The 26599-nt window shown below is 36.3% G+C and overlaps 1 protein-coding gene across 1 annotated transcript in view; it reads right to left on the minus strand.

Moving 5' to 3' along the window:
• Window positions 1–26599, minus strand: part of EFCAB5 (EF-hand calcium binding domain 5) — an 81089-nt gene that overhangs the window by 45254 nt on the left and 9236 nt on the right. The window contains exons 4-7 of the mRNA XM_090290638.1: window positions 26150–26213; window positions 18909–19485; window positions 6235–6391; window positions 3175–3244 (exon numbers count right to left, since the gene is read on the minus strand). Of these exons, the coding sequence (XP_090146764.1) occupies window positions 3175–3244; window positions 6235–6391; window positions 18909–19485; window positions 26150–26213 (868 nt within the window). The remainder of the gene's footprint in view (window positions 1–3174; window positions 3245–6234; window positions 6392–18908; window positions 19486–26149; window positions 26214–26599) is intronic.

Below are 26599 nucleotides of genomic sequence, written 5' to 3' on the forward strand. Positions count from 1 at the left end.
AAACCACTGTTATATGAGAAGTTAAAGGGACTGGTTTAAAAAACAGAAGCTAGGGAGATGAAACAAAGGCAAACGAAACAGGCAACGAGAGTGGAAAAGGAACTGTGGGTAAGGGAAACATAGTGGGGGGAGGCCAACAGGGAGGGGGAGTGGGGAGAGGGGGGGGAGATGATATAGGAATTGGGGATCATGGTAGGAGGGAATGGAATAGACGGAGAGAGGTTGGGAGGAACTGTAAGCACAACTAATGGACATAATCTAAAAGGGGGGGACAATGGAGGGAGGGGGCCACCGGGTGGAGGGGAGCAGAGGGAAGGGAAAGGGGCACAAATGTAATATTTTAATCAATAAAACACATTAAATCTGGAAAAAATAAATAAATAAATAAATAAATAAGAACCTAAAAGTAAATCTTAATTAATGTCCATCAGTGTTTACAATAAATAAAATGACATATAGTTGGGTAACATTCAAATCACTACAAAATTATTATTTTTCCTGGTTTTTATTTAACCAAACAACTCAAACACTGAAAAGAATGTGCCTACCTTTTTGATGACCAGGTTGAAATAAAGCAGAAACAAATATGCACATCAATAGTATAAAAGACCACACACACACATCTCTTTTGTTTTTCTACATATAAATGTGATCATGTTGCTCTGCAACTTGCTTTTTTCACTTAACCACTCATCTTGTAGATCTTCTGAAATAGAATCTGCAGCTCAGGAATGGGAATATGGATGAGAGTCATTAGTTGAAGCCATGGGTTTGAATAGGAAAAACCAGGGAGTGTGTATAATGTGGAAAGTGATAATAGAGCCAAAACGTAAACTCTGGAAAACAGCATTTAAGGTACAAAGAAAAGAAGAACCAAGAAGCAAAAATACTAAAAGGTGATAAAAGATAGAAGAAAAAAATCAAGAGAGAATTATTACATATATATATATATATATATATATATATATATATATATCTCCATTCATTTTGCCCTTATTTCAAAATTTCAAATAAAAAAATGGTTCATTAGATATAATTTTACTTTTATTATATTTAAACATTCATTATAAGTAGGTGCAAATGTTACTACTCCATTATGTTCTATAATGAAGTTATAACCAAGCATTTATATAGTGAAATACAGTACATATAATTTTTATGTCTTTTATTTCTCCTTTGTGTCGCATTTATGGCATTATATCTTTCTTTTAAAATTCTGTGTATGAGGTGGGGGCTGATCATGGCCTGCATAACCTGGGAAACCCTAGAGACAGTGCACCCAGTAGACAGCCACAGACCATGTAAGAGCAACACCATCCTGCCCCTGCACAATTGATCCTCCACAGAGGGCAGAGGTTGGTGGTCAGTGGTCACAGCCAATCCTTGCAGCTGACTGGTCTGGGTAAATTCATCCCATTGACATGCCAACAGCAACCAAGGTTCAACTACAAGAGGAGGGTGTATTCAGCACACATAAAGGGTGCCCCTTGAGTACCCAGCTTAGGTGATAGAGGAGGCTGTGCCACTGGACCCTACAGGACACCTACTACATTAGGCCACACTACCAAGACATGGAGTCAAAGAAGCTATACCTAATACACAGAAACAAACACATGGACGCTGCCAAAATGAGGAGACAAAGAAACACGGCCCAAATGAAAGAACAGATCAAAAGTCCAGAAAAAGAACTAAACGAAACGGAGATAACCAATCTGTCAGATACAGAGTTCAAAACGTTGGTTATAAGGATGCTCCAGGAACTTAACGAGGACCTCAGGAGCATAAAAAAGATCCAGTCAGAAATAAAGGGTACACTAATTGAAATAAAGAACAATTTACAGGGAACTAACAGTAGGGTGGATAAAGCTTAGAATCAGTCAATGTAATGGAACATAAGGAAGCAAAAAATAACCACTCAGAACAACAAGAAGAAAAAAGAATCCAAAAGAATGAGGATAGTATAAGCAGCCTCTGGGACAACTTCAAGAGGTCCAACATTCACATCATAAGGGTACCAGAAGGAGAAGAGAAAGAGTAAGAAATTGGAAATCTATTTGAAAAAATAATGAAAAAAACAAACAAAAAAAACACCTCTCCCTAATTTGGTGAAGGAAATAGACATACAAGTCCAGAAGCACAGAGTCCCAAACAAGATGGATGCAAAGAGGCGGACTCCAAGACACATCATAATTAAAATGTCAAAGATTAAAGATAAAGAGAGAATCTTAAAAGCAGCAAGAGAAAAGAAGTTAGTTACCTATAGAGGAGTTCCCAAAAGACTGATTTCTCTAAAGAAATTCTGCATGCTAGAAAGGCCTGGCAAGACATATTCAAATTCATGAAAAGCAGGGACCTATAGTCAAGATTGCTCTACCCAGCAAAGCTATTTTTTAGAATTGAAGGGCAGATAAAGAGCTTCCCAGACAAGAAAAACTGAAGGAGTTCATCATCACCAAACCATTATTATATGAAATGTTAAAGAGACTTATTTCAGAAAAAGAAGATCAAAACTATGAACAATAAATGGCAAAAAATACAAATCTATTAACAATTGAATCTAAAAAACAAACTAAGCAAACAAGAACAGGGACAGAATTATGGATAGAGAGAGCATTTTGAGGGTTGCCAGATGGGAGGGGTTGTGGAGGAACGAATGAAGAGATGAGGGGATTAAGAAGTACAGATGGGTAGTTACAGAATAGCCATGGGGATGTAAAGTGCAGTATAGGAAATGGAATAGCCAAAGAACTTATATTCATGACTCATGTACATGCACAATGATGGGGAGATTGTCTGAGGGAGTGGGGGTGTGCTGGGTGGAGGGAGGGCAATGGGGGAAAAATCAGGACAAATGTAATAGAATAACCAATGGCATATAACTTAAAAAATAAAATAAAATTCAATGTATGTAACTAATATTTTCTAGGAATTTGATAGGATAATAAAAGGATATTACAGAATATTTGGAATAAAATGTGACACTAGACTATAAGGAGTGAAAATCACTGATTGCTTCTTCCGCTTTTCTACATTCTCCATCTGAAAAGAGACAAAAAGCTTAAGTATTGAAAATACATCTGTAAGAGCTTTGAATAACATCCATCTCAATATTGACTCTTCATCTTAATTCAGTATCACTCCCCTTCTCCTCAAAAGAGAGAGAAGCATAAATACTATAGTAATAGGCATGCTTACCAAGCTTGAGATCCTGATTTTGAAAAAACTCATGAAGAACATTCTGAATCTACAAATCAAAGAGGCCATATATTACTTCTCAATTACCATATATGTAGTATTTTAGACTAAAGTCATCTATAATTTTTCAATTTAAGTCCTGGGTAACCCTCTTAACCCAGGGACAGAAATAGTAATAATTAACATTTAGTTTATAGAATACTTGAAGATATATGAAATGCTTTCATAAATATGTCCTCAACGATTCCCAACCTTTTTGTGTAAAAACCAGAATGCTGAGAGTGATCCAATTTTGCCCCCTCCAGGGACATTTCTATCAGCCCTTTAGACACTGAGCACAGTGGAGCTAAGACACCTTTGGCAACCTACTTGGCAACCCAAAGAACCCTCTATAACTTCTCATTCCTAAATTACAAAAAATAACAATAATTCAGAGTTCTTCTTGGTCCATTTATTAAAAATAGACTTTATTCTTTAGAGCAGTTTTAGGTTCATAGCAAAACTGAGCAAAAAGTATAGAGGTCCCATATACTCTCTGCCCACTACCATATACACAGCTGCCCCCATTATCAACATCCCCCACCACAGTGGCACATTTGTTACAATTGATAAACCTTCATTGAAACATCATAACCCAAGGTTCTTAGTTTATATTCGGAATCATTCTCAGTGTTGTACATTCTATGGGTTTCTACAAATGTATAATGGCATGTATTCATCATATGGTATCATACAGAATTGTTTTACCAATCTAAAAACCCTCTGTGCTCTGCCTATTTATCCCTTTTTCCCCCCCTCACTCTTGGAAACCACTGATCTTTCTACTGCCTCCATAGTTTTAACTTTGCCAGAATATCATAGAGTTGGAATCATACAGTATGTTTGTTGCCTTTTCAGTTTGGCTCCTTTCAGTTAGCAGTATGCAGTTAATGTTCCTCCATGTCTTTTCACTGCGTGATAGCTCATTTCTTTCTAGCACTGAATAATATCCCATTGTCTGGAGGTACCACAGTTCATTTATCCATTCACCTACTGAAGGACATCTTGGTTTCTTCCAAATTTTGGCAATTATAAATAAAGCTTCTGTAAATATCTATGTGCATGTTTTTGTGTGAACATGTTTTAACTCCTTTGGGTAAATACCAAGGAACATGATGGCTGGATCATGTAGTAAGAGTATGTTTAGTTTTATAAGAAACTATGAAACTGTCTTCCAAAGTGGCTGTACCACTTTACATTTCTACCAACCATGAATGAGAGTTCCTGTAGCTGCACATGTTTGTTGGCATTCAGTGTTGTCAGTATTCTGAAATTTGGGCATTATGATAGGTGAGTAGTGGTATCTCGTTTTAATTTGAATTTACATGATAACATATGTGGAGCATCTTTTATTATGCTTATTTGTCATCTGGATATCTTTGGGGAAGTGTCTGTTTAGGTCTTTTACTATTGCTGAATTTTATGAGTTCTTTGTATATTTTGGTTAATTGTTCTTTAACAGATATGCCTTTGCAAATATTTTCTCCCAGCCTGTGGCTTATCTTTCTCAGTCTATTTTTAATAGTTCACTTTAGGGCAGGCTTGTTGGGGAATTGGATGGAAAAGGTGAAGGGATTGAGGAAAAAAAACTTCATAGACACAGACAACAATATGGTGATTACCAATGGTAAAGAGGGGGTGGTGGACAGTCCAAGAGGGTAAAGAGGGGATAAATAGTGATGGAAGGAGCTTTGACTTGGGGTGGTGAACATACAATATATGGATGATGTGTTATTACAGAACTGTATACCTGTAACTTACTCACTTTTATTAACCAATGTCACTCTAATAAATTCAATAAAAAATAATTCACTTTGAACCAAAACTATGCTTGTCATTTTATCCAACCAGTAAGTATTCTCACATCCATATACGAGGTATGCCTAGAAAGTATCCAGCCATATAATGTGAAAAATTATGAAAAATAGAGACTTTTTTGAAGACGATACAAAATATAAGAAACATTGTGCACAGGATAATGATGCCTCAGTTCCTTTCAAAGTAGGAACCTTGGGACCTCACACGGTTCTCCCAACTGCAGCACTATGTTCCTTCTGCTCAGGTAGCAGAAGCTGCGGAACAAATTTTGCCATGACATGTTTCTTGCCAAGGTCCTGTGTCAATATCTCAGACACAGTAGTTTTTAGAATCCCCAGATCAGCTTCTAGCTCTTGCACTCACTGCCTGTCGTCAATCCTTGCTTGCAGCCCGTACATATTCAACATTCCCAGGTGTTCTGCTTGTTGCAGGCCTTCCAGAACATGGATCGCTTTCAACAGATTCTTGACCATCTTTGAAGTGTTTGTGCAACACTTTTATTTGCACTGCACTCATTGCATCATCCCTGAAAGCCTTCTGAATCATCTGAATAGTTTCCGGAGAGGAATGTTCAAGCTTAATGCAAAATTTGATGCAGATTCATTGCTCTACTCACTCAGTAATTTTGAATGCAATGGCCACACAATAACCAGGCTCACTCAAAGGTATCTACCACCCCCACTGACTTGTACAGTGAAGTCATCATTGTTCACACTTGCGCATTCCAGTCCACTCTTCTTGGCTGCCAGGTTACATCTATGTTGTGCAAATCGTTCTCATTATGTTAACAATGGCTGGACCTTTTCTAGACAGACCTCCTATACCTAAGAGAAAATACTTACCTCTTAGAGTACAGATGTCTTTTAAGATAGTCTCTTTGCCCACACAAGTAATTAGTCACATGCATACAAAAACAAACAAGTGGAAGCTATATCTGTTTGTAATGAAGAATTTAGGAACCTCAGCCAGAGTCAATATATTTTAGGACTCTAACTAGAATTTTTTAAATACTCAAGGGAAGATTAAAGAAATCTACTTTCATGGACTAGATGTGTCAACAATTGACTTACCTCAACAGGACTGAAAATTTAGGGGGCGGTTTTTAACACTCCACTCAGTATTCCAGCAATCACCCTCTTATTTTCCGCCCCACTTAACCTTCACATACACCCCTTTTCTTACCACTTTCATAGGAATCCTTCCTTTGGGGTCTGGAATCCATTCATTGAACTGCTCCTGGAGAGCCTGTTTCCGTGTATTGGCCACCTTGACTTTGACATCGTTTATGCGTTCTCTTTGTTCTTGTCTCTCTTTAACCTTCTCCTTCATCCTGTGTACTCTGAATGATGAGTTAAGACCATTGGATTTGATTCAGATTGTTCAAATGGCAGAACACAAGAGTTCAGCACCTCATATAAACTTTGTACTTGTCTTTTCTCCATGAAATTGTCCTTGATTTAAGCCTGCCGCACATTAATCATAGGCTGTCTTCTACTATTATTAGACTTCTTATAAAGGTAGGCCTTATTTTACCCACCTACACACTATGTTTAAGAAGTACTAAGAATAGCCCAGAGAAGGAAAACTCTGATTCCAAAAAACCTCCGCTGCCTTGCGGCATATCTCTTCAGGGGAAAGGCTAAGGGAGTAAACCCCGACAGAAAATCCGGAGCCGGAGTCCCTAAGGCGGTTTGACGTTGTAGTCAACACCGGCAACTCCTGCGGCGCACCTGAAGCCAAGCTGTATTGACTCCGTCTTTCCCTTGGATCCTTCAGCTGCGAAGAGAGGGGTGGTCTGCTGCATGGGCAACAGCAGACCCTCCATATCACCCTGCCCAGGCTCTGTAGCTTCAGCTCCACTGGAGAGGACACTCCAGCGTCATCGCAAGATGTCGATTCAACACGGGAGGAGACAGATACCGTGTCACTCCCGAGTCGGACTGCACAACCATTCTCGGCGGTGCAGATAGACTCTTAAGAAGCTACATCATCGTCTCTCGAGACGGACGGCTGCCGACAACGACTAAGAATAGCCCTAGAAGCTGCCACATACACACAAAAAGCAAGATTGAATGTACCAAGGCCTTAAGGCGGTGGATCTCTCTCTTCTCTGGATGCAGAAATCATGTGAAAGGACTCTTATTCAAGATCTAAGGTGGGAGCTTCTCAAGTTATTCTGATCCCTTCTACCAAACTTTTGATTTCTGTCTAGGAATTTATATTGCCAGTTTCCTTTATCCAGCCAGAGTTAAATACTTTGATAGCCCCTGAGCATAATAGTTTCCCTTGTACTCAGACAGAGCTATATCACCCAGGTAGAAAATGGGGAAAGAATTATAATTTTAGTTGTTACTATATTCATCATCCCTTTTGGGACTTCAAAAGCCCCAAACTAGTACTGATTGAAACACCAAAATGGCTCAGAATAATAAAAATAGTTTCACCTTAACTCATATGGCTCAGTGGGTTGGGCATTGTCCTGTAAGCTGAAAGGTTGCTCGTTCAATTCCCAGTCAGGGCACATGCCTGGGTTGTGGGCCAGGTCCCCAGATGGGGGCATGTGAGAGGCAACTGATCAATGTCTTTCTGGTACATCATTGCTTCTCTCCCTCTCTTTCTTCCCTCGTCCCCTTTCTCTAAAATAAATAAATAAAATCTTTAAAAAATAGCTGCTAGTTTCAAATACAATTTGCCAATAATGTTTGAGGCAGGTCTTCATATTCCAAAGAAGAAAGACTAAGATAATCCAACAGATTTTAAAATGCAAAAGAATTTTCACTAAGAACTAGTAATTTGGATACCTGTAATAATAATAATAATACAACAGCAACAACAACAATACAACCCTAAAATCTAAGTCATTACTTTATGTTCATATGAGGTCTTCAAAATTCTCTAGGAAAATAAGCCTTCAAAAATAAACATTGAAGTTTGAAACCTAAAACAGGCAAATGGTTTAATAGTGTAGAAGGGCTTGTTTATGAACTGCTGGATGATTAATTAGTATTTTAAAGAAAATGCCAAGTTCCTCTGATACAACTGTTAAGCAGCCAAACCTCTACCACCAATCTCAGAGCCCCCAGGTCCCCTCCTCTGCTGGCTCTCCTGCGCTTCCCCTACTCTTTCTCCCTCTGCTACTTTAATCTATCTCCCTCTCTCTCTCTGTTCCCTCTCTTCCCTTCTCTATAAAGCATTCCCCTAAATTTTTGTCTTTATTCCTGCATGACTCTATTCTGTGTCTGTTTCTTCTAGCTTTTTCTCATTATTCACTCACTTACTTAGTCACTTTTCACTTATTACACAAACATTTATTGAGCACCTATTATAGATTTTGCTATTATAAAGCTTAGAGTTCAATGCAGAACAGTTAAGTACACAATATTGTGTAATAAGTACTGGATGTCTCCAGATTCTTATGTATTGATCACTGCACCACAAAAATGGATTAACAAAATTGGGTTTCTGTCATATTTCCATCTGCCTGAAATACTTTTATCCATCTCTTTGCTTTACTAGATCCTCCACAACTTTTATGTCTCAGCTCAGAAATCATTTCCTCCCACTTATTAATGACCACATTTAGAAAGAAAACCTAGTTTTGTGCTTCAGGGCTACCATACATGAGACTCAAAATATAATCTAAATGATTTTAAATTGATTATGTAACTCATTCAAGGAATGAATTAAACTTATCTCCTGTGGTACGCATTACCTTATGATGCTATCCACATCAATCAATAGAATTCCATAGCATCCAAAACTCTTAACTTTGGGTAGTGTAAAGTAGACATAATTGGCAAGGAGTCTAAATATAAGTATAAATCCACATTTAAGGATACTGGAAAGGAGAATAAAACTAGTGTGGTAAAATGCAAAAATGGTCACAAATTCTTCTCATTCCTGTATCTATGGCTGTTTGTATGCAATATAACTTTGCAGCTCCTCCCATCAAGAGGTGGAATCTATTTCTGTGCCCTTGTGTCTGGCTGTGGACATGTGACTTACTTTGGCCAATGGACCATTAGCCAACATATATAAGAAGAAAGCTGAAAAATGCTATCAATTACATCACAATAAAACTGAAAAAGAAAAAAAACATGCTTGAATTTTGGGGCCCTTTTATTGAACATAGGAGCCCTTCTACCACCACCTTGGAAATGAGCCTAGACTAGTCTGCTGAATGATGAATAGTTACCTCCATTGGTTTCATAAGCAGTCAGCCAACTAATAGACAAGTGATTAAGACTATCAACTGACATCTTATTACAATGCATGAGTAAGTCCACTGATACTATGTGGAGCAGAGAAGAGCCATGAGCCCAGCACAAAGTTACCAACCCACAAAATGATGAGCAAATAAATGATGATTGCTTTAAGCCACTAAGTTTTTAAGTATTTTTTATGCAGCAAAAACTAACTAATAAAAGTTCTTCCATCTTAACAAGTGTTTTGATATCTTTTAAAGAAAAAAAATTATATAAATAAAACTAATTAAAGAAAGGGGTCAAGTTTCCCTACCCTAATTGTAATATTCCAAATTCCATCCACCCATTCAAGCTGTACAAGGAAAATCCTCCACTTACAGAAGAATTTGCCTAAATTATATCAAAACTGAACATTATATTTCATCAAAACTGGTTCCAACCAGCTTGAGTGGATAACTGATCATGAACTTTGAGTGACCCCAGTTCGCTAGACCATTACGGGACCTAACTAAATACTCTTTCTTGACTGCTGAAGAATGGCACTTGTTTTAATCAATCATGTATATACTTTGGACTCACCCTGTCCTATACACTGTGATAGTCACCAGCTGCTATAACTATAACCATTATGATACTCCTTTCCTAGTATCTAAAAACCCCTGAATTTTCCTCTTCTGCAAACTATTCAGTGACATCTTCACTGGTCTATCTTACTTGCCTAGAAAATTAATAAACTGTTTGTTTATTTGTTCTTAAGCTCTTAGTTTCACAAAGCTAAACTAGACTTCTTGGCATTCCTAGAGCACACCCATATTACTCTTGTGATGAGTATTCCTATAAAAATCCACATATGACATGTGTCTATTTAATTATTATACTTAATTCTTCTTTTTGTTTATTCAACATAGACTTTATTATGAAATAAAATTCCTAACATAAGGTGTAATGACTTATGAAAAATCCAAGTTATTGACTGGCTAAACAAATAATTAGGCCTATTTGGAATTTTATAAGATGATGAAGGACATTTATCATCACCTCCCCATTAAATATTGATGATTAATTCCAGAGATTTCAACATTAGTCAATTACCCTAAATTAAGACATATCTCATCATAATCTTATATATGTAAAAAACCCCAAAATAAACATACACAAAAACTTACATCATGAGGGTAAAAGCTAGATTATAATTTAGTATTTGAACTAAACTGAACTCTAAAGGATTAGTAGGATAGATATAGAGGAAGAGCAGTGATAACAGGCAGAGGAAATGGCATAGTATGTTTGAAGACCTGAAAGAAATCCTGCATGCTTGGAGTATAAAGTGTAAGAATGAGAGAGGTAGGAACCAGGGATAGAAAGAAAGTTAGGGACCAGGTCATACAAGGAAGTTCTTATGGAGCAATTAAAGATTTGGGTGTTTATCCTAAGCATAAAGATTTGAAAGGTTTCACTTTGGAGAAAAATATGATAAGATTAAACTTTAAAAAAATATTACTTCAGATAGAGGTAAAGAATAGATTGGAAGAAGGCAAGAGTGGATGTAAACATATCAATTAGGAGACTGTTACAACAGCTTAGACTAAGATGGCCACAGTGGGGAAAGTCATAAATGAACAGATCTGAGAGGAGGTAAAATAAACAGGACTTAATGATTAACTGGAAATGAGCAGTAAGCAAGCAAAAGGTGTCAAGGTTGATCTTTGGGCTTCGGCCTTGAAAATCTGGATGGATAACCAGATAAGACAATAGCCCTGGTCAGGTGGTTCAGTTGGTTGAAGTGTTATTCCATACACCAAAAGTCAGCAGGTTCAATCCCTGGTCAGGGCAAATATCTAGGTTACAGGTTCAATCCCCAGTTGGGGCATGTACGGGAGGCAACCAACTGATGCTTCTCTCTCACATCAATGTTTCTCTCTCTCTCTCCCTCCCTCTCCCTTCTTCTCTCTCTAAAATCAGTATAAAAGATCCTCAGGTGAGGATAAATAAATAAATAAGACAAAGATTTGTTGAAAGTGAGGGACTTCTGAAACATCCAAGTGAGGATTTTGAATAGATAATGTCATATACTGGTCTGGAGCTAAAAAAAAAAAAAAAAAAGAAAGGAAGGAATGGAGGGAGGGAGGAAGGAAGGAAGAAAGGAAGGAAGGAAGGAAGGAAAGGAAAGAAAGAAAGAAAGAAAGAAAGAAAGAAAGAAAGAAAGAAAGAAAGAAAGAAAGAAAGAAAGAAAGAAAGAAAGAAAGAAAGAAAAAGAAAGAAAGAAAAGAAAGAAGAAAGAAAGAAAGAAAGAAAGAAAGAAAGAAAGAAAGAAAGAAAGAAAGAAAGAAAGAAAGAAAGAAAAGGAAGAAAGGAAGGAAGGAAGGAATAAAGAAAACCAAGGTGTTTGGGCTAGAGCTCTAAGAAAATAAGCCAGGTCTTACACTGGGAAGGACTAAACAGAGGTAGAAGGAAAACTGGTAATGAATGATGTCATGAAAGGGAGAAAGAGAATTTCAAGGAGAAAATGGTCAACATTATTGAATACTGGTAAGAGGTCATGTCATGTAAGATGAGAATTGCAAACTTTCCACTGGGCCTAGAATCATAGAGAACATTGTGATCTTGGTAAGTGCCATTCACTGAAGAGAGCCTGGAAAAAATGCCAGATAGAACAAGTTGAGAAATGTGTGGGAAGTGGGAGACGTGTGCAGAGCATATTAAGGAAACTGTTTTTTGATAAACTTAGCTGGATTAGTTATATTTCTTCAACTACGCTGTACAAGGTCCTCATGACAAAAACCAAATTTTGTATTTTTTCCCTATTAGGATGGCTCAACATTGAGCACTCAGTAATTCATTCATCTAACAAACAGTTACTGAGCTCAAACTCATACCAAGCACTGTGCTCAGTATTGGGAATGTAGGCGTGATAGAAAATAATTCCTGTTTTTGAAGAGATAATGAGGATGGTATATCAACAATCATATTACAATTTGCTAAGGACTGACATGAGCCTATTGGTGTTTCAGGAATATATAGAAAGAGTACCTAATCCAGACCAGATATGGCAAAAGGTATCCCAGAAGTGATACTTAAGCTGATTCTTGAAGGACAAGGACAAATTAACAATCTAGAGAAAAGAGGGGAAGGATGTTCTAGAGAGAGAAGCTGGCGTTCTAGATTCAAAGAAAGGACATTTGGCTGGTGGTTTTCATTAGCTGAGATGTATAAATTGATGTGCATAAAGAATGCAGTCTATATGACTCAGGTGGACTAAACCAAGGCTTGGTGGTCTGAGCTTATTGTCCTTACATGCTGGGTACTTCTGATTTAGTGCCTCCAAAATTTGAAGTTGGCCTTGATGGTGAGGATCTTATTTCCAAATGAGGTGGTTGAGTTCCAATTCAATATTGGAAGAAGTAAGAATATTTTCCCCCAGAGGGCTGGGAAGCCTCTGTTTTGATGGTGTAGAACTGAGCTACGACAGGATAAATAACCCAAGGCAGATGCACATAAAGTCTTCAGACATTAGAAACCAAGGTAGGTTGCATGTAAGGTCTTCAGTCTGTTATCTTCTTGGAACAGAAAAAATCCTATCTTCTTTTGAGGATGGCAATTACTAAGTAGTTTAAAATGAATCAGTAGAACTGTTGGCAAAAACTAGGAATTTCTGAACATCTTAAATAGTCTTAGATGTTTCTACCCTAGTACTAACATACCTTGTCAGGCATTGTCTCAGATATCTAGCCCTAGCTGGGAAGAACTTAACTGAGGAACTCTGCCTCAGTCTTTTTAACACTAGTAATGTTCTGTGCCTCTGAAGCAGGGCTATAGATTCATTTAACATCAAGTTGCAGGGCTGTGTGTGTAAGATATTAGGATAACATCCAAGGAGACCAGGATTTTTTGGTCCATAAGTACTTGAATTTCTAAGTACTTAATAATGGGATATATAAATATAAAACAGAGTGTAGTTTAGAAATTAATATGAAACTAGTCAGTGTATATACATTATTATTATGCTTCAGGTTGAACAAAAGTAGAACCTGTTTGGATGAAGTCCTATCACATACATTTGGGTATAATAGTTATTCAAACACTATAAAAAAGAATTTCCTTATCTATCCACTTATTTTTGGCATAATCTATTTTACTGGATTGATAAAATATGATATTCAATAGGATTGACAAGATGATTAATATTAATATCACCTCAGGAGAAGTACCTATGGGATTTCCTAGCATAACGTAAGCACGAGGGTTTGGCTCAGTGAAGAGGTGGCAGCTGGTGTGGAGTATGAGCAGACAGACATCTGTGTAGGAAGTCACTGTCTCCTGGCAACTGAGGAAGCCCCATATCAAGGATGAAACATTCCCTCAGTCTTGCCAAGTCCTAGTGCTGGCATCTTGTAAGGATGAGTTAGACATTTTGAGGTTTTGGGTTTTTTTAAGACAAAAAGTAAGTACTTTGAAGTAAACCTTCAAACTCTTTGCAGATACCATATGCCAACAGAAACATACGCAACAAATTTGTCACATAATCCGCATAAGTTCCTTGAACACTGTACATGGGTTAATTTGAAGGGAATTATTACAAGTAAAATAAAGGCATGTATTTCTTTTCCTTTTAGTTTTCACTTGGTTTGGGTTTCCTTAATGCTTGAGCATTTATACTGGCTTATTTATCTCCTTTATGTAGGTGTGGCAGAGAAAGTAATTCTATGGAATATTTCTTTGTGATTCTTTCTCTTCATGGATTAAGTGTTCATTTTTAGTCCAAAGGTTAATATAGAGGAGTCACAGGAAAATTGCTCAAAAGATATCTCAAAGTTTATCATAGATGCAGAGTAATTGTGAAATAAGCAACAGATATAGGGATCAGAGATCACTACCAAGCCAGAACTGAATATACATTTGGGAAAGATCCAAGTTTTTGCTTCAGATCTACTTCCTGTTTCATTTAAATTGTCAGGACTAGTAGACAAGAGAGAAAAAATTTATAGTATAATGGGCCCTGATTCTCTGAAATAGTATGACATCCTAACATTAATAATCATTCTCTAACATCCTTATTTTTACTGTTTTTGAAAATACCATACAGTAAAATTGACCATTTTGGTGCATAATTGTTCAAATTACAACACATGTAAAATATGTCTAACCAACACCATATAATCAGGCTATTGAAAGTTTGTAATCCTATTTTAAGAGCAACGTTTTTCATTATCGATTCACAAGGTAGTAGTGACTTATAGAATATGTATTCTCAAGCACTAGAGAAACCAAGAGTCAGAGGGAAAAGATGCTAAAAAAATATGAAGAAAAGGGAAATGATACAAACCTAACCTCCTTATTGTTTTTGCAAAATTACATGTAAGGATTAAAGTCCATTTTAATTCTATACCTTTCTTCCAGGAACCCTGATGAAAAGCGATAAAAGTATTGCATGTGTAAAACTTACAAACAGCAGTAATATTTTATTTTTCAGATAAGTGGCTACCACTATAAAAATTGTTCCAAATCAGTAAGGAGTATCTTTTCTATCTACTGTCCTTAGACACTGAACAGAGATGAATTCCTTTTTGTTCTGGGAAGCAGACAGATAAAAATTTCAGCTCAGGTTGAGGCAAATGAATATTTTAACATTATCACCACAAACAAAAACAGAGTTCAGAGAATTTAAAAGTAGGAATGTTTTTGCTAAGATGCTAGGTATCCAAGTCAATAGACATTGTGCTGTTGTAAAGCATCCCTAGGATTTCTGAATGTTCTACAACTGCCTGACACTGTCACATGTTGACATACAGATCTTGGATCTTTGCCAGGGAGAGATGAAGCCCTAATCCTGACAATCCAGGTCAAAAAAAAAAAAAAAAAGGATCTTTGATTACATTAACTCTTTCATGAAATTCCTACAACAGTATTGCTCCAATACAAATTAGGGCTCTTATCAAACCTCAATGACTCTAAATATTCAAACTCCCAGTTCAAGAAAGATCAGTGAAATAAATTAATCTTTTTGTGTCACGCTATTGGTTGGCAATGGAACCTAGATCAGAGTCCTACTGTGCCCATTACTATCCTTAGTATAGATGTTGAAAAAATGCCTAGAGTTTTATATACTGAGATTTACAAATTGCCAATGAAGAAAGGATTTGTCAATGTATTGGTTTACAGCTTTGACACCAGTTCCCAAATCTCAAGTTTGTTTGTTTGTTTTTTTTAATGAAAATGGGCTAAATATAAATCTAATCTATTGCTCTTCAAGAACAGATGGTGAACACAAATGTTCTTTAAGCTGTTTATTAAATTTAATGACACTGCTCCCTGATGCCATTGGAACTTTTCACCTATATTAAAACTCCCTTAATTTGGCTTTGCTAAATGATTGGTCTTGTAAATTTAGTGTGCATAATAACCTCTTGTGGAACATGTTTTAAATGCATTCCTAGAGGTTCTGATTCAGAAGAACTGAGGAAGAAGCTAGGAATCCGTACTTTTAACCAAACACCCAGGTAATTCTGATATCGTTGGTAGGCAACTGAAAATAAAAATTCCATGTTTACAGATACAGTAAAACAGGAGTTCTGTACATATCTCTTACTTTATTCCAGAGAAACGTATGTCCCTAATTCCCAAAGAATTATCATTCTAAAGCTCCTAATTAGTTGCTTACCTTATAGGAAGTACACTAAAACAAGTCATAAAAATTTTTAGCTTTCCTTATAAATTTTAGTATAAGAATCTACACCAAAAGGCATTCAAAAGAAAATACGGATATTCAAGAAGAGAATAGAGATTACAAGTGTCTTATTTGTTTTTTAGATCTAGAAGAGACCTAACTAGACCAAAGTTCAGCAAACTACAACCTTGGGGCCAAATCTGGCCTGCCTCCTCAGCTTGTACAACTCAAGAGCTAAGATTGTTACATTTTAAAATAATTTTTAAAAAAAGAATAATATATTATGGCATGTAGAAATTCAAGAAATTAAAATTTTAGTATCCATAAATAAAGTTTTATTGGAGCACAGCCATTCTTATTCATTTACATATTGCATATGGCTACTTTTGTATAACAACAGCAGAATCAAGTAGTTGTGACTCAATTTTCTAGGCAGAAAACTTTTAATTTTTATGTAATCAAATTTACCAATATTTTCATCATTTTGAGTTATGGTTCAAAAAGGCTTTATTCTTGTTATAAAGGAACTTAACCCCTGGTTTCTTCTAGTTTTTGAATTGTTTTATTTTTTCCATGTATGTACTTAATAGGATATAGTCTATGGCCATAAAAGCTGAAAATAAATCTAAAATCTCATTTAGTAAGTCTGTTATTAGTAGATTTGTTGGTATTATTATTTTGACCCTATTTTATGTAAATTGTAAGATAAAGCAAATGAATAATTCTGTCAATTTTGTTAGGAACCAAGATTTTCAGTGTAAAAAAAAGAGATCAAATATCAAATCAAGAAATTAGGTAAAAACCCTGAAACATTATATTTGATATAAAATTATTAATATGAAATCATTATTTAAAAATTTTTATTTGTTAGTAATGAAAGAGCCTAGAATAATAACAATACAATATTTATGAGCATTCTTAGCTCTCAGATGAATGACCCTCACCAAAAGGAACTAAAAATCCTTTAAAAACTGCATGATGCTTTCAAAGACTAAAGGAGTATGTCAGAAGAACCCAGGAGCCAAAGATGTGTCAAGTTGAGTACCAAAAAGAAAAAATGGCTGCCCCGGCCAGGAGCTCAGTGGTTAGAGCATTGTTCCCATGCACCAAGGTTATGGGTTCAATCCCTGGTCTTATTCACCCTTATTCAACATAGCCTGGAAGTCCTAGCCACAGCAATCAGACAAGAACAAGAAATAAAAGGCATTCAAATTGGAAAGGAAGAAGTAAAACTGTCGTTATTTGCAGATGACATGATACTGTATTTAGAGAACCCTATAGATTCCACACATAAAAAGCTATTAGAACTGATAAATGAATTCAATAAAGCAGCAGGATACAAACTAAATATCCAGAAATCAGTTGCATTTTTATACACCAATAAGGAACTAAGGGAAACTAAGAAAACACTCATTCACAGTTGCTTCAAAAAGAATAAAATATCTAGAAATAAATTTAACCAAGGATTTAAAAGACCTGTACTCAAAAAATTATAAGGCACTGAAGAAATAAACTGAAGAAGATACAAATAAGTGGAAGCAGATACCATGCTCATGGTTAGGAAGAATTAATATCATTGAAATGTCCATACTACTCAAAGCAATCTATAGTTTCAATGCAATTCCTATCAAGATACCAATGGCATATTTCACAGAACTAGAACAGATATTCCAAAAATATATATGGAACCACAAAAGACCCTGATTAGCCACAGCAATCTTGAGAAAAAAGAATGAAGTTGGATGAATCACACTATATATAGAAGGAAAACTCTGACTCCAAAAAACCTCCGCTGCCTTGCGGCATACCTCTTCAGGGGAAAGGCTAAGGGAGTAAACCCCGACAGAAAATCCGGAGCCGGAGTCCCTAAGGCGGTTTGACGCTGTAGTCAACACCGGCAACTTCTGCGGCGCACCTGAAGCCAAGCTGTATTGACTCCGTCTTTCCCTTGGACCCTTCAGCTGCGAAGAGAGGGGGGGGGTCTGCTGCATCGGCAACAGCAGACCCTCCATATCACCCTGCCCAGGCTCTGTAGCTTCAGCTTCACTGGAGAGGACACTCCAGCGTCATCGCAAGATGTCGATTCAACACGGGAGGAGACAGATACCGTGTCACTCCTGAGTCGGACTGCACAGCCATTCTCAGCGGTGCAGATAGACTCTTAAGAAGCTACACCATCGTCTCTCGAGACGGACGGCTGCCGACGGATACACACACACACACACACACACACACACACACACACACACACATATATATATATATATATATATATATATATATATATATATATATATAACTGTTTATGGTGGTAAAACAGTAATTAATATAAGAGTTATTTCTACTTAAAGTCATAAAAAAGACAAGGTTGCCCATATCACCACTCTCATATTGGAGGTAATAGCCAGTGTAATTAGGTAAGAGAAAGATGTTAGAAATTGAAAAGGAAGAAGAAAAACTATTGTTTGCAGACAGTATGGTTGCCTCCCTAGGAAACCCGAGAAATCAACTAAAAATTTACTATTAACAATAAGAGAACTCAATAAAGTAGCAAATTACAAAAATATACAGAAATTAATAGCTTTTGTGTATTCAAAGTACAACTAGGTAGAAAATGTAATGGAAGAAGAAAGTCTCACAATGGCAACAAAAAATGATAAAGTAACTAGTTTTAAATCTAATAAAAGATGCAAACTTATATTAATTAAGACAACACTGATGGATACAAAATAAAATGAACAAAGGAAAGACATATTCTCAGATAGACACCCTTGTCATTATTAAAGGTGTTGATTTTCTCTAAGTTAATGAATATATCTAATCAGATGTCAATAAAGATTCCTGGGGAAAGAAGGGGTTGGGGAAACATACCAGCATGATCCATAGAGAGAGCCACCTTATTTTAAGTTTGCATGAGTATATTATTGTTCTATATGCTTTTCAATGTAAGGACCTATATCACCAACTAAAAATATAACAAATTATACCTGTTGCAGACAGTGTTGGTGACATGTATCTTCAGATCTTCTGTGACATCTCTCATCATCCTCTGATAACCAGACATTCCTGAGTCTTTGATATAATAAGGATTGTTTCTCATTAAGTACTCCCCCAGGTAATTAATTGGATCAAACTTAGTTGGAATATCAACTTCTGCCAAAAGCTTCTTTTTTTCCACTTGCATTAACATTTTTTCCACTCCAAGAACTAAGGTGGGTAGAAGTTTGTCAAGCAAATATACACGAGCATCTAGTGTCATGTTTTCAATATTAAACCACTCTTTGGCCAGATTATCCTTAGGGAATTTTTTCTCAACCTTCTTTTCTAGTTCTTTCTTCAGATTATCTTTATCTATTATTTTCTCCTGCATTGCCTGAGCTCTTGCCTCCACTCTTTCAAAAAGATTTTTCTTCCATGGTTGTTCTGGCTTTGAATCCAGTCCAGTTTGATCCGAATTGAAAACCACTTTCACAGGTCTTTTAACCACAATATTCTTTGAGCTTCCAATGTTAGATCCCTTTATTGAATCAGTTGATGTTCTTGGCTTCCCCTCCAGGTTTAATTCTAAGGGGAAAAAGTGAAATGTAAGAAATATCAGAAGTAGGTTTTAATCTCAGACTGTTTAGACTAACATTAGGAAACTATCTTTTTACATGCTGCATTCAAACACAGCTGAGAGTAACAGAAAATCAGACAATAGTGACTTTAATTAACCATAAGGACATTTATTAATCAGAAGTCATTCAGCAGCTTAGTGTTTTTCATTAATTACCTTGCTCGTTTCATTTTTTTTTCCTTCTTCTTCTATTGATTCTAGAGAGAGGGGAAGGGAGGGAGAAAGAGAAGGAGAGAAACATCGATGTGAGATAGAAACATCGATGAGTTACCTCTTGCACGATACTCAACTGGGGGCCAAATCTGCAACCCAGGCATGTGCCCTGACCAGGAATCGAGCCTGTGACCTTTTAGTTTGCAGGACAATGCCCAACCAACTGAGCCACAAGGGCCAGGGCCTGTTTCATTATTCTTTAAATATTTTTTTGTGCTTGTAGCTCAGGATCACAAGATAGCTACTGCAGCTCCAGGCATACCTTCTTTACAGGAAATAAGCATTAAGAACAAAGGGGAGTTTTTCTCTTGAGGTTCTGTTTAATTATCCAAGACGAAAAGGTCCTAGATCCCTGTTCCAACACTTTCCTTTACATTTTATTGACCCCAATTAGGTTACATGTCTACTCCTAGAACAACAGCTGGTAAAGGGAAAAGGGAATACTATGAGTAGTTTTTTGTAACAATTTTATTTATTTGTTTGTTTGTTTGTTTGTTTATTTATTTATAGAGAGAGGGGAAAGGAGAAAGAGAGGGAGAGAAACATCACTGTGTGGTTACCTCTCACGCACCCCCAAGTGGGGACGTGACGTGCAACCTAGCAATGTGCCCTGAGTGGGAATCGTCACAGCAGCCAGGCCTATGAGTAGTTTTGACCAACAATAATTTATTCCTTCATGTCAGGGTTTAGATCAAGTTCTCTGATATCAGGTGATTTCCATCTGCTGTAATATTGAGATTCAGTTGGCAGGCAAAAAGGTAGGGAAATATTTGTTGAGTGGGCAGTGAAGAAAGTCTACCACACATGTATATTTAAACATATTTCTTCTCAGTCTCACATTTCCAGCCTGTATCATGTTTTCATTTTTTAAATGTAATATGGAGATATTAGACCAAGATAGTGGACTGAGGACAGGCACCTACATTCTCTCCAAAATCTCTTACAGAAAGGCTTTAGTGGGTATGTATTTAACATGAACATAAGAATGCAGGCAATCATGAAGGAGGCCTTCAGTAGTTAGAAAATATGAGGGTCTCTGAAAAATGTAAGGTAGGTGGGAGTAGATTAACTGAAGAAAATTTAGTATTACAAATATACAAATATACATTGTGAAATTTGGGAGCAGCTTTGAGGCACCTGAAGTTTAGAGAATGTAGATATGGGTATCAGGGAAATGACTCACCTTTTTTATGTCTTCATTCCCATTTAACCTATTCATCAGGCATTCACCCCTGCCCTGGGACGATGTGATTTTTGAGAGAGAGAGACAGGATGATGCCTCTATACTAACAGACTTCACTGGCTGCATATCTTACCCTTCCATCCACAATCACTGGCAGGAGGCTACAGAAAACAAAAACTCCATCCACAAAAGGGCAAACAGGAATTCCCAAATGCAAATGTAAGCACACACAAAAGAATTATGACTATTTAAAGAAAACTATCTCTGTGACTAAATTCAACAAATGCAATCATTAATACTATCCAAGGAAATACCATTAATAAGTGTAAATAGTCTTCAAAAGAACTTTAATTAATATCCTCAGAGCAGAGAAATTAGAGAGAATAAAAAGAATGTTATAAAAAAACACTTTAGAAAGCTTGGCTACCTAGTGAGCACATCTTAGTCTAATACGATTCTCCAATTTTTAAAAAATCAGGAGTCAGTGGAGAGATGGCTCATTTAAGGACTGGGGCAGGAAATATATATGATGAGCCTAGAGCATCCTGTAGTGCCAGAAAGAAAGTGCTCAAAAAACTCTACAATGATTGTGGTACGTCAAAGGGACACAACAGCCAACTGAAAGAACTCCTAATGTCTAAAGATGAAACAATTTGAGCAATGAAGTAAAGCAATATTGGATTATAACCAAGTATAAATGAAATGTTCATAAATCCATACCATACTGATATAAACAAATATTTGAATAAATAAGTCAATGGAAGGAAATAAACAAATGTCCTGTGGAGAAATATTCCAAATAATTTAGTAGATACTCTGCCTTCAAACAGATAGAGCATAATTCTCTTGTCTTTAAGCATGGGCTGTGCATCATGACTTCTCCCCAAAAGTATGGTATAGAAATGATGTAAAAGGAGTAACTTTACAGTGGACAACCCTGACAAGAACGATTTCAGACAGATGAAAAAATTGAACATCAACAGTAAAATGTCATGCTAATAGCATATATTATGTGCTTGACAGGATGTGATGAGAATAGCATTTTACCTCTGTAGTCTTCTTCCCCCAAATCCATAACCCCATCTAATCATGATTTTTAAAAGCCCACCAAACCAATCCCTATTAGGGACATTCTACACAAAATACCTGGTAGTACTCCTTAACACATGTTTTATTTCCCTGCAGCATGCAACACAGTTGACCACTTCCTCTCCAGTGGTAGATATTTTTGCCTGCCCAAATCTCTTTGAGGAGCCACCCCTCTTCTCATTCTTAATCCATTTGTTTTAGATGGGGCTGACCTCATCCATTTAGGTCCAGGGATGCATGGTGATCCAAACCTGACCACTGTCGAGGTCATTAAAAATAAGGAAATCGGAGAGAATGTCAGAACAAAGGAAAGTCTAATTAACTTACCTATGAAGAAACCCTCGAAAAGCCAACATTTAACCTAAAGAATGTCTTAATTCCAATAGTAGATAGTACTTATGAACTTCCCTCCCAAGTTATTATTGCCTCTTTGGCTATTTCTCTTATTCCAATATGGAGACATGAGGAGGGGAATATAATGCTCTCCTTTACCTCTGAGTTGGATTTGGAAACAAAATAACACTTTTTTTTTTTTTTTTTTTTGGTGGGGGGAGTCCATTCTGTTTTGTAACACTGCTCATTAATATGCATTGTTTATATTTTTATTTTAAATAAGCATAGAAGAACAATTCTTTTAGGTCTGCAAGTTCTAATGCACTCTCTTTGCTTCTAACCTTTCCAGCATAACCCAAAGCAGATAGATATTCCTTCTCCTGTTTTAAGAGTAGTGTTATAGATGTATAACAAATTAATATCTATCCATCTGCCATCATTCATTAGTAAACTCTCACATGAACTAGGGCATTTTCTATTTTCCTTGCAGCATGTTATTGTCCCCCTAGTGCACTTGGCTATTATAGGTTGCTAAGCAATAACGTTAGTGATTACATTGTCCCCACTGATATGCAGAATACATATGTGTGTTTGGTTACAACTCTAGTCAGACACTTCTCTCTTAGGGCCATAAAACCAAGAAAAGAAAAGGAGTGCAGCAATAGCAGGGTCAATAAATTAGGATTCTGAACAAGCCTTTCTGCAACTCTCTTTTGATTGAGTGACCTCTGAATTCAAGGATTATAAATGACAGCACTGCCCCAAGGGCAAATTAATTCAGACATTCAATTGAATATAGTTTCAAACAGGTACTAGAGTTTTTTAGCAGGTCTGTGCTTAGACATTCCTAAACCTTTTACAAATATATGGATTTATTTATACATTCACTCAATAAATAATAATTGAGGTCTCATTTTGTGCCCAGCACTATGCTATGCACTGAAATTCTTTTTCAGGATTGTCTTCCTAAAACTTTTCATGGAATTAAAAGCTGTTCAAATTCTCTCTGAACATACACACCTTCACCCTTATATTAATCCACCTTCTAACATACAAAGATGTATTAATTTATGCACTATGGGCATAAATGCTCTCAACTAAGTAGGTAGGGACACAAAATAATTCCTTATTCATATTTTAAAGGTCCAGCCTTATAAGTGACTTATCATTTCCTGCACTTAGTGCATCGCTCACTACTGGGCATGACCACATTATAACTATAATAAGCCTTAGTAGACTCTTTCTTCATAAGAAGGCATATAACATTAGTGGGAGTGGGTCCTGATTAAACAGGTAAAAATTGACCCAGCAGGGTTATTCACCTAGATGTGTGGTCTCTTTAAACACAGACCCTTTCTGAAACTCAGCTGGCTTGGTCTTATTAGGATTTCTTAACATTTCTACATAATGTAGAATGACTGCTGTGAAAGTAGAGGAAAAGAAGCACTACTAAACACTGCTAGAATTAAATCCAATAGCTGTGGGAGAAGGCATTTTCCTACAAAACTTTGTTAAGCTTAGGCTGTGTAATGAGAACAGAGCTGTGCAAATTGATGGTTTTAAAAGAAGATTTCTCAAAATGCAAGTTAAGCTCATAGCCTAAAAAATTTTTAAAAATAGGGTAAAGAAATGAGACATTCACGTGGTATACTTACCCCAATATTTTCTATGCAAAGATATGTACTTGAGCACATTCTAGGAGCTGCCTGGCAAGACAACATCATTTTGACGAATATATAACAAGGATAAAGACACTTCCTTTGACATGTTGAAATTACAATAATAGTTCCTCTTCCTTCTTCTTATACACACACACACACACACACACACACACACATTCACAAAGCGAATGTCAGAATACTATGTTTAATTGTGACTGATCACTGAATAAATTAAGTACATTGCATTGCATTTAATATTACAAGGAACTGCAATGTTTTCAGTATATATCATATTCTGGGATGAATAGACTTACACAAACAAAACACTCTTCCCTCTACTATACATGGAAAAGCAATAACAGAAAATGAACGTAGAAGAACAGGAAAGAGCCAAAACTCTTGACCGATGTTTTCTAGAGAGGCAATACATTACATGAGGAAATACATGTATGAAGTTTTGCAGGTACAAATTTTGCCATAACTGATAAACGTGAAGTCCTAATTAAATTTATAACAAATTACCTAAATCACTATTCTGTTTGGCATGTTTAAAATGAAAGAGTTCATTTACAAACCTGGCCCAAGCAATTAAGGAGAAGGCAAAGGATATGTATGGGGTAGTGGTGGTGGAGGCTGGGGGTGAAGAGGAAGCGAAATCAAGAAATTGGTATGGGGGTGAGGAAGACACAGGTGGAGAGGGACGTGCAAAGAAACTTTTTAAAAGTTAGTGATGCTGTGAAAATTGTACTAAGTTTACAATAATGACAGAATAAATGTTGGAAAGGTCGGTTCTTAATGTGTACATATTAATATGTGTATTAATAAGAAGAAATAGTCAATTATTGCTTTTAATATGTTAAAAAGACAGAGGCCCTGACTAGCGTGGCTCACTTGGCTGGAGCATTGTCTCATAAACTGAAAGTTCGTGGGTTTGATTCCCAGTCAGGGTACATGCCTAGGTTGCAGGTTTGGTTCCTGGTCCAAGCACAAATGAGAGGTCTCTGGTTAGGTCAGGTACCAGAGGCAATTGGTTGATGTTTCTCTCTCAAATTGATGTTTCTCTCCCTCTCTCTCTCCCTCCCCCTCTCACTAAAATCAATAAGCATGTCTTCGAGAGAGGATTAAAAAAAAAAAAAAAAGACTGAGAAACACTTTGGAGAAAAGTAAGCACCTAAAAATTATAAGTAGTGTCTACATAGCAATCTATAGCTTAGAAAACACTTCAATAATTATTATTGTAATTCAGCCTAGGGCAGCCTATCACATACTACACACTCAATACTTGTAAACCAAACTGAAGGAAATTTCAATTAATCAAAATATAAACTGAAGTTGTTAAATTGTAAGTATTGTGAAGAATGTCTGTTATACAGGATTTCACTAAGTATCTGAAATTGGAAGAATTAATGAAAGGGATGAATGTCTTGCCCACCTGTTACCTTTATGATTGTATAAATTTTCAATCTGCATGATTATGTGGGGTTTTGGTTAAGAACTGGGCTAGAATTCAAACAGAATAAATGTGTGGTCAAGTACAGTGGTAAAACGAAGAAACAGGAAGACAATATGTAGGCCTAGTCACTACAGCTCTTCATTTTATGTTTGTATTAATGGGCTGTCTTCTATGCGTCAGTCAGCAATCTTAGTTAATTCAGTTATAAAATTGCCTCAAAGGTATTAATAGAAGGTAAAGGGAATAACTTTTAAACTATTTCCCAAACTGCATTTAAAATACTCCTAGAATTATATTTTTAAAATCTTGAGGAATGTATCACTAATAAAAACTACATAATAGCTTTAAATTCTATTGTGTAGAGCAGCAATTTTCAACCTTTTTCATCTCATGGCACACATAAACTAATTACTAAAATTCTGCAGAACACCAGAAAAAAATTCATATATATTTTTTGCTTATCTGAAAAAATGGTATAATTTTGATTCATTAACATTAGACAACTATTGTTGTGTTGGCTATTGCCATTTTTTAATTTGACAATCTAAGGGAAAAGAGGTCAGTGTCCCTGACTAAATAGTCAAGTATTGTATGTTTTAAAAATTCTCGTGGCACAGAAGTGTGCTTGCTGAGGTACGAAGCTTGAAAATCACTATGTAGGAGAAAGGCTGGTTCTCTACCTTGGGATTTGATTTCATTTGTTGCTTCTTCTGCCACATTGTTGCCTGATCGACTCTGTGGACTCTGAAAAGAAAAAGAAACACCACTTTCAAAATTAGATGCTTTATTTCAAAGTTGCATCAGCTCTCCCAATTTAAGAATGCAGATAAATACCTTGTATTTATTTAAACACAGAGTTACTTAAATGATTAACATGGAAATTACATTTTCAGAATGATAATAAAATTACCCTAAAAACTGGCAGTTATTGTGCTTATGGTAATAGTTTTGACTTTAGAAAGCAATCTTGTATATGCCCTGACCAGAGACTGAACCTGCAACCTTGGTGCATACAATGCTCTAACCAACTATAAGAAGCAACCAATGAATGCATAAGTGGAACAACAAATCGATGTCTGTCTGTCTGTCGATATATCTGTCTCTCTCTAAAATCAATTTTTTAAAATTCC

Source organism: Furipterus horrens, unplaced genomic scaffold (assembly GCF_987537825.1).
Source record: "Furipterus horrens unplaced genomic scaffold, mFurHor1.1.pri manual_scaffold_11, whole genome shotgun sequence".
NCBI classification, from domain to species: domain Eukaryota; kingdom Metazoa; phylum Chordata; class Mammalia; order Chiroptera; family Furipteridae; genus Furipterus; species Furipterus horrens.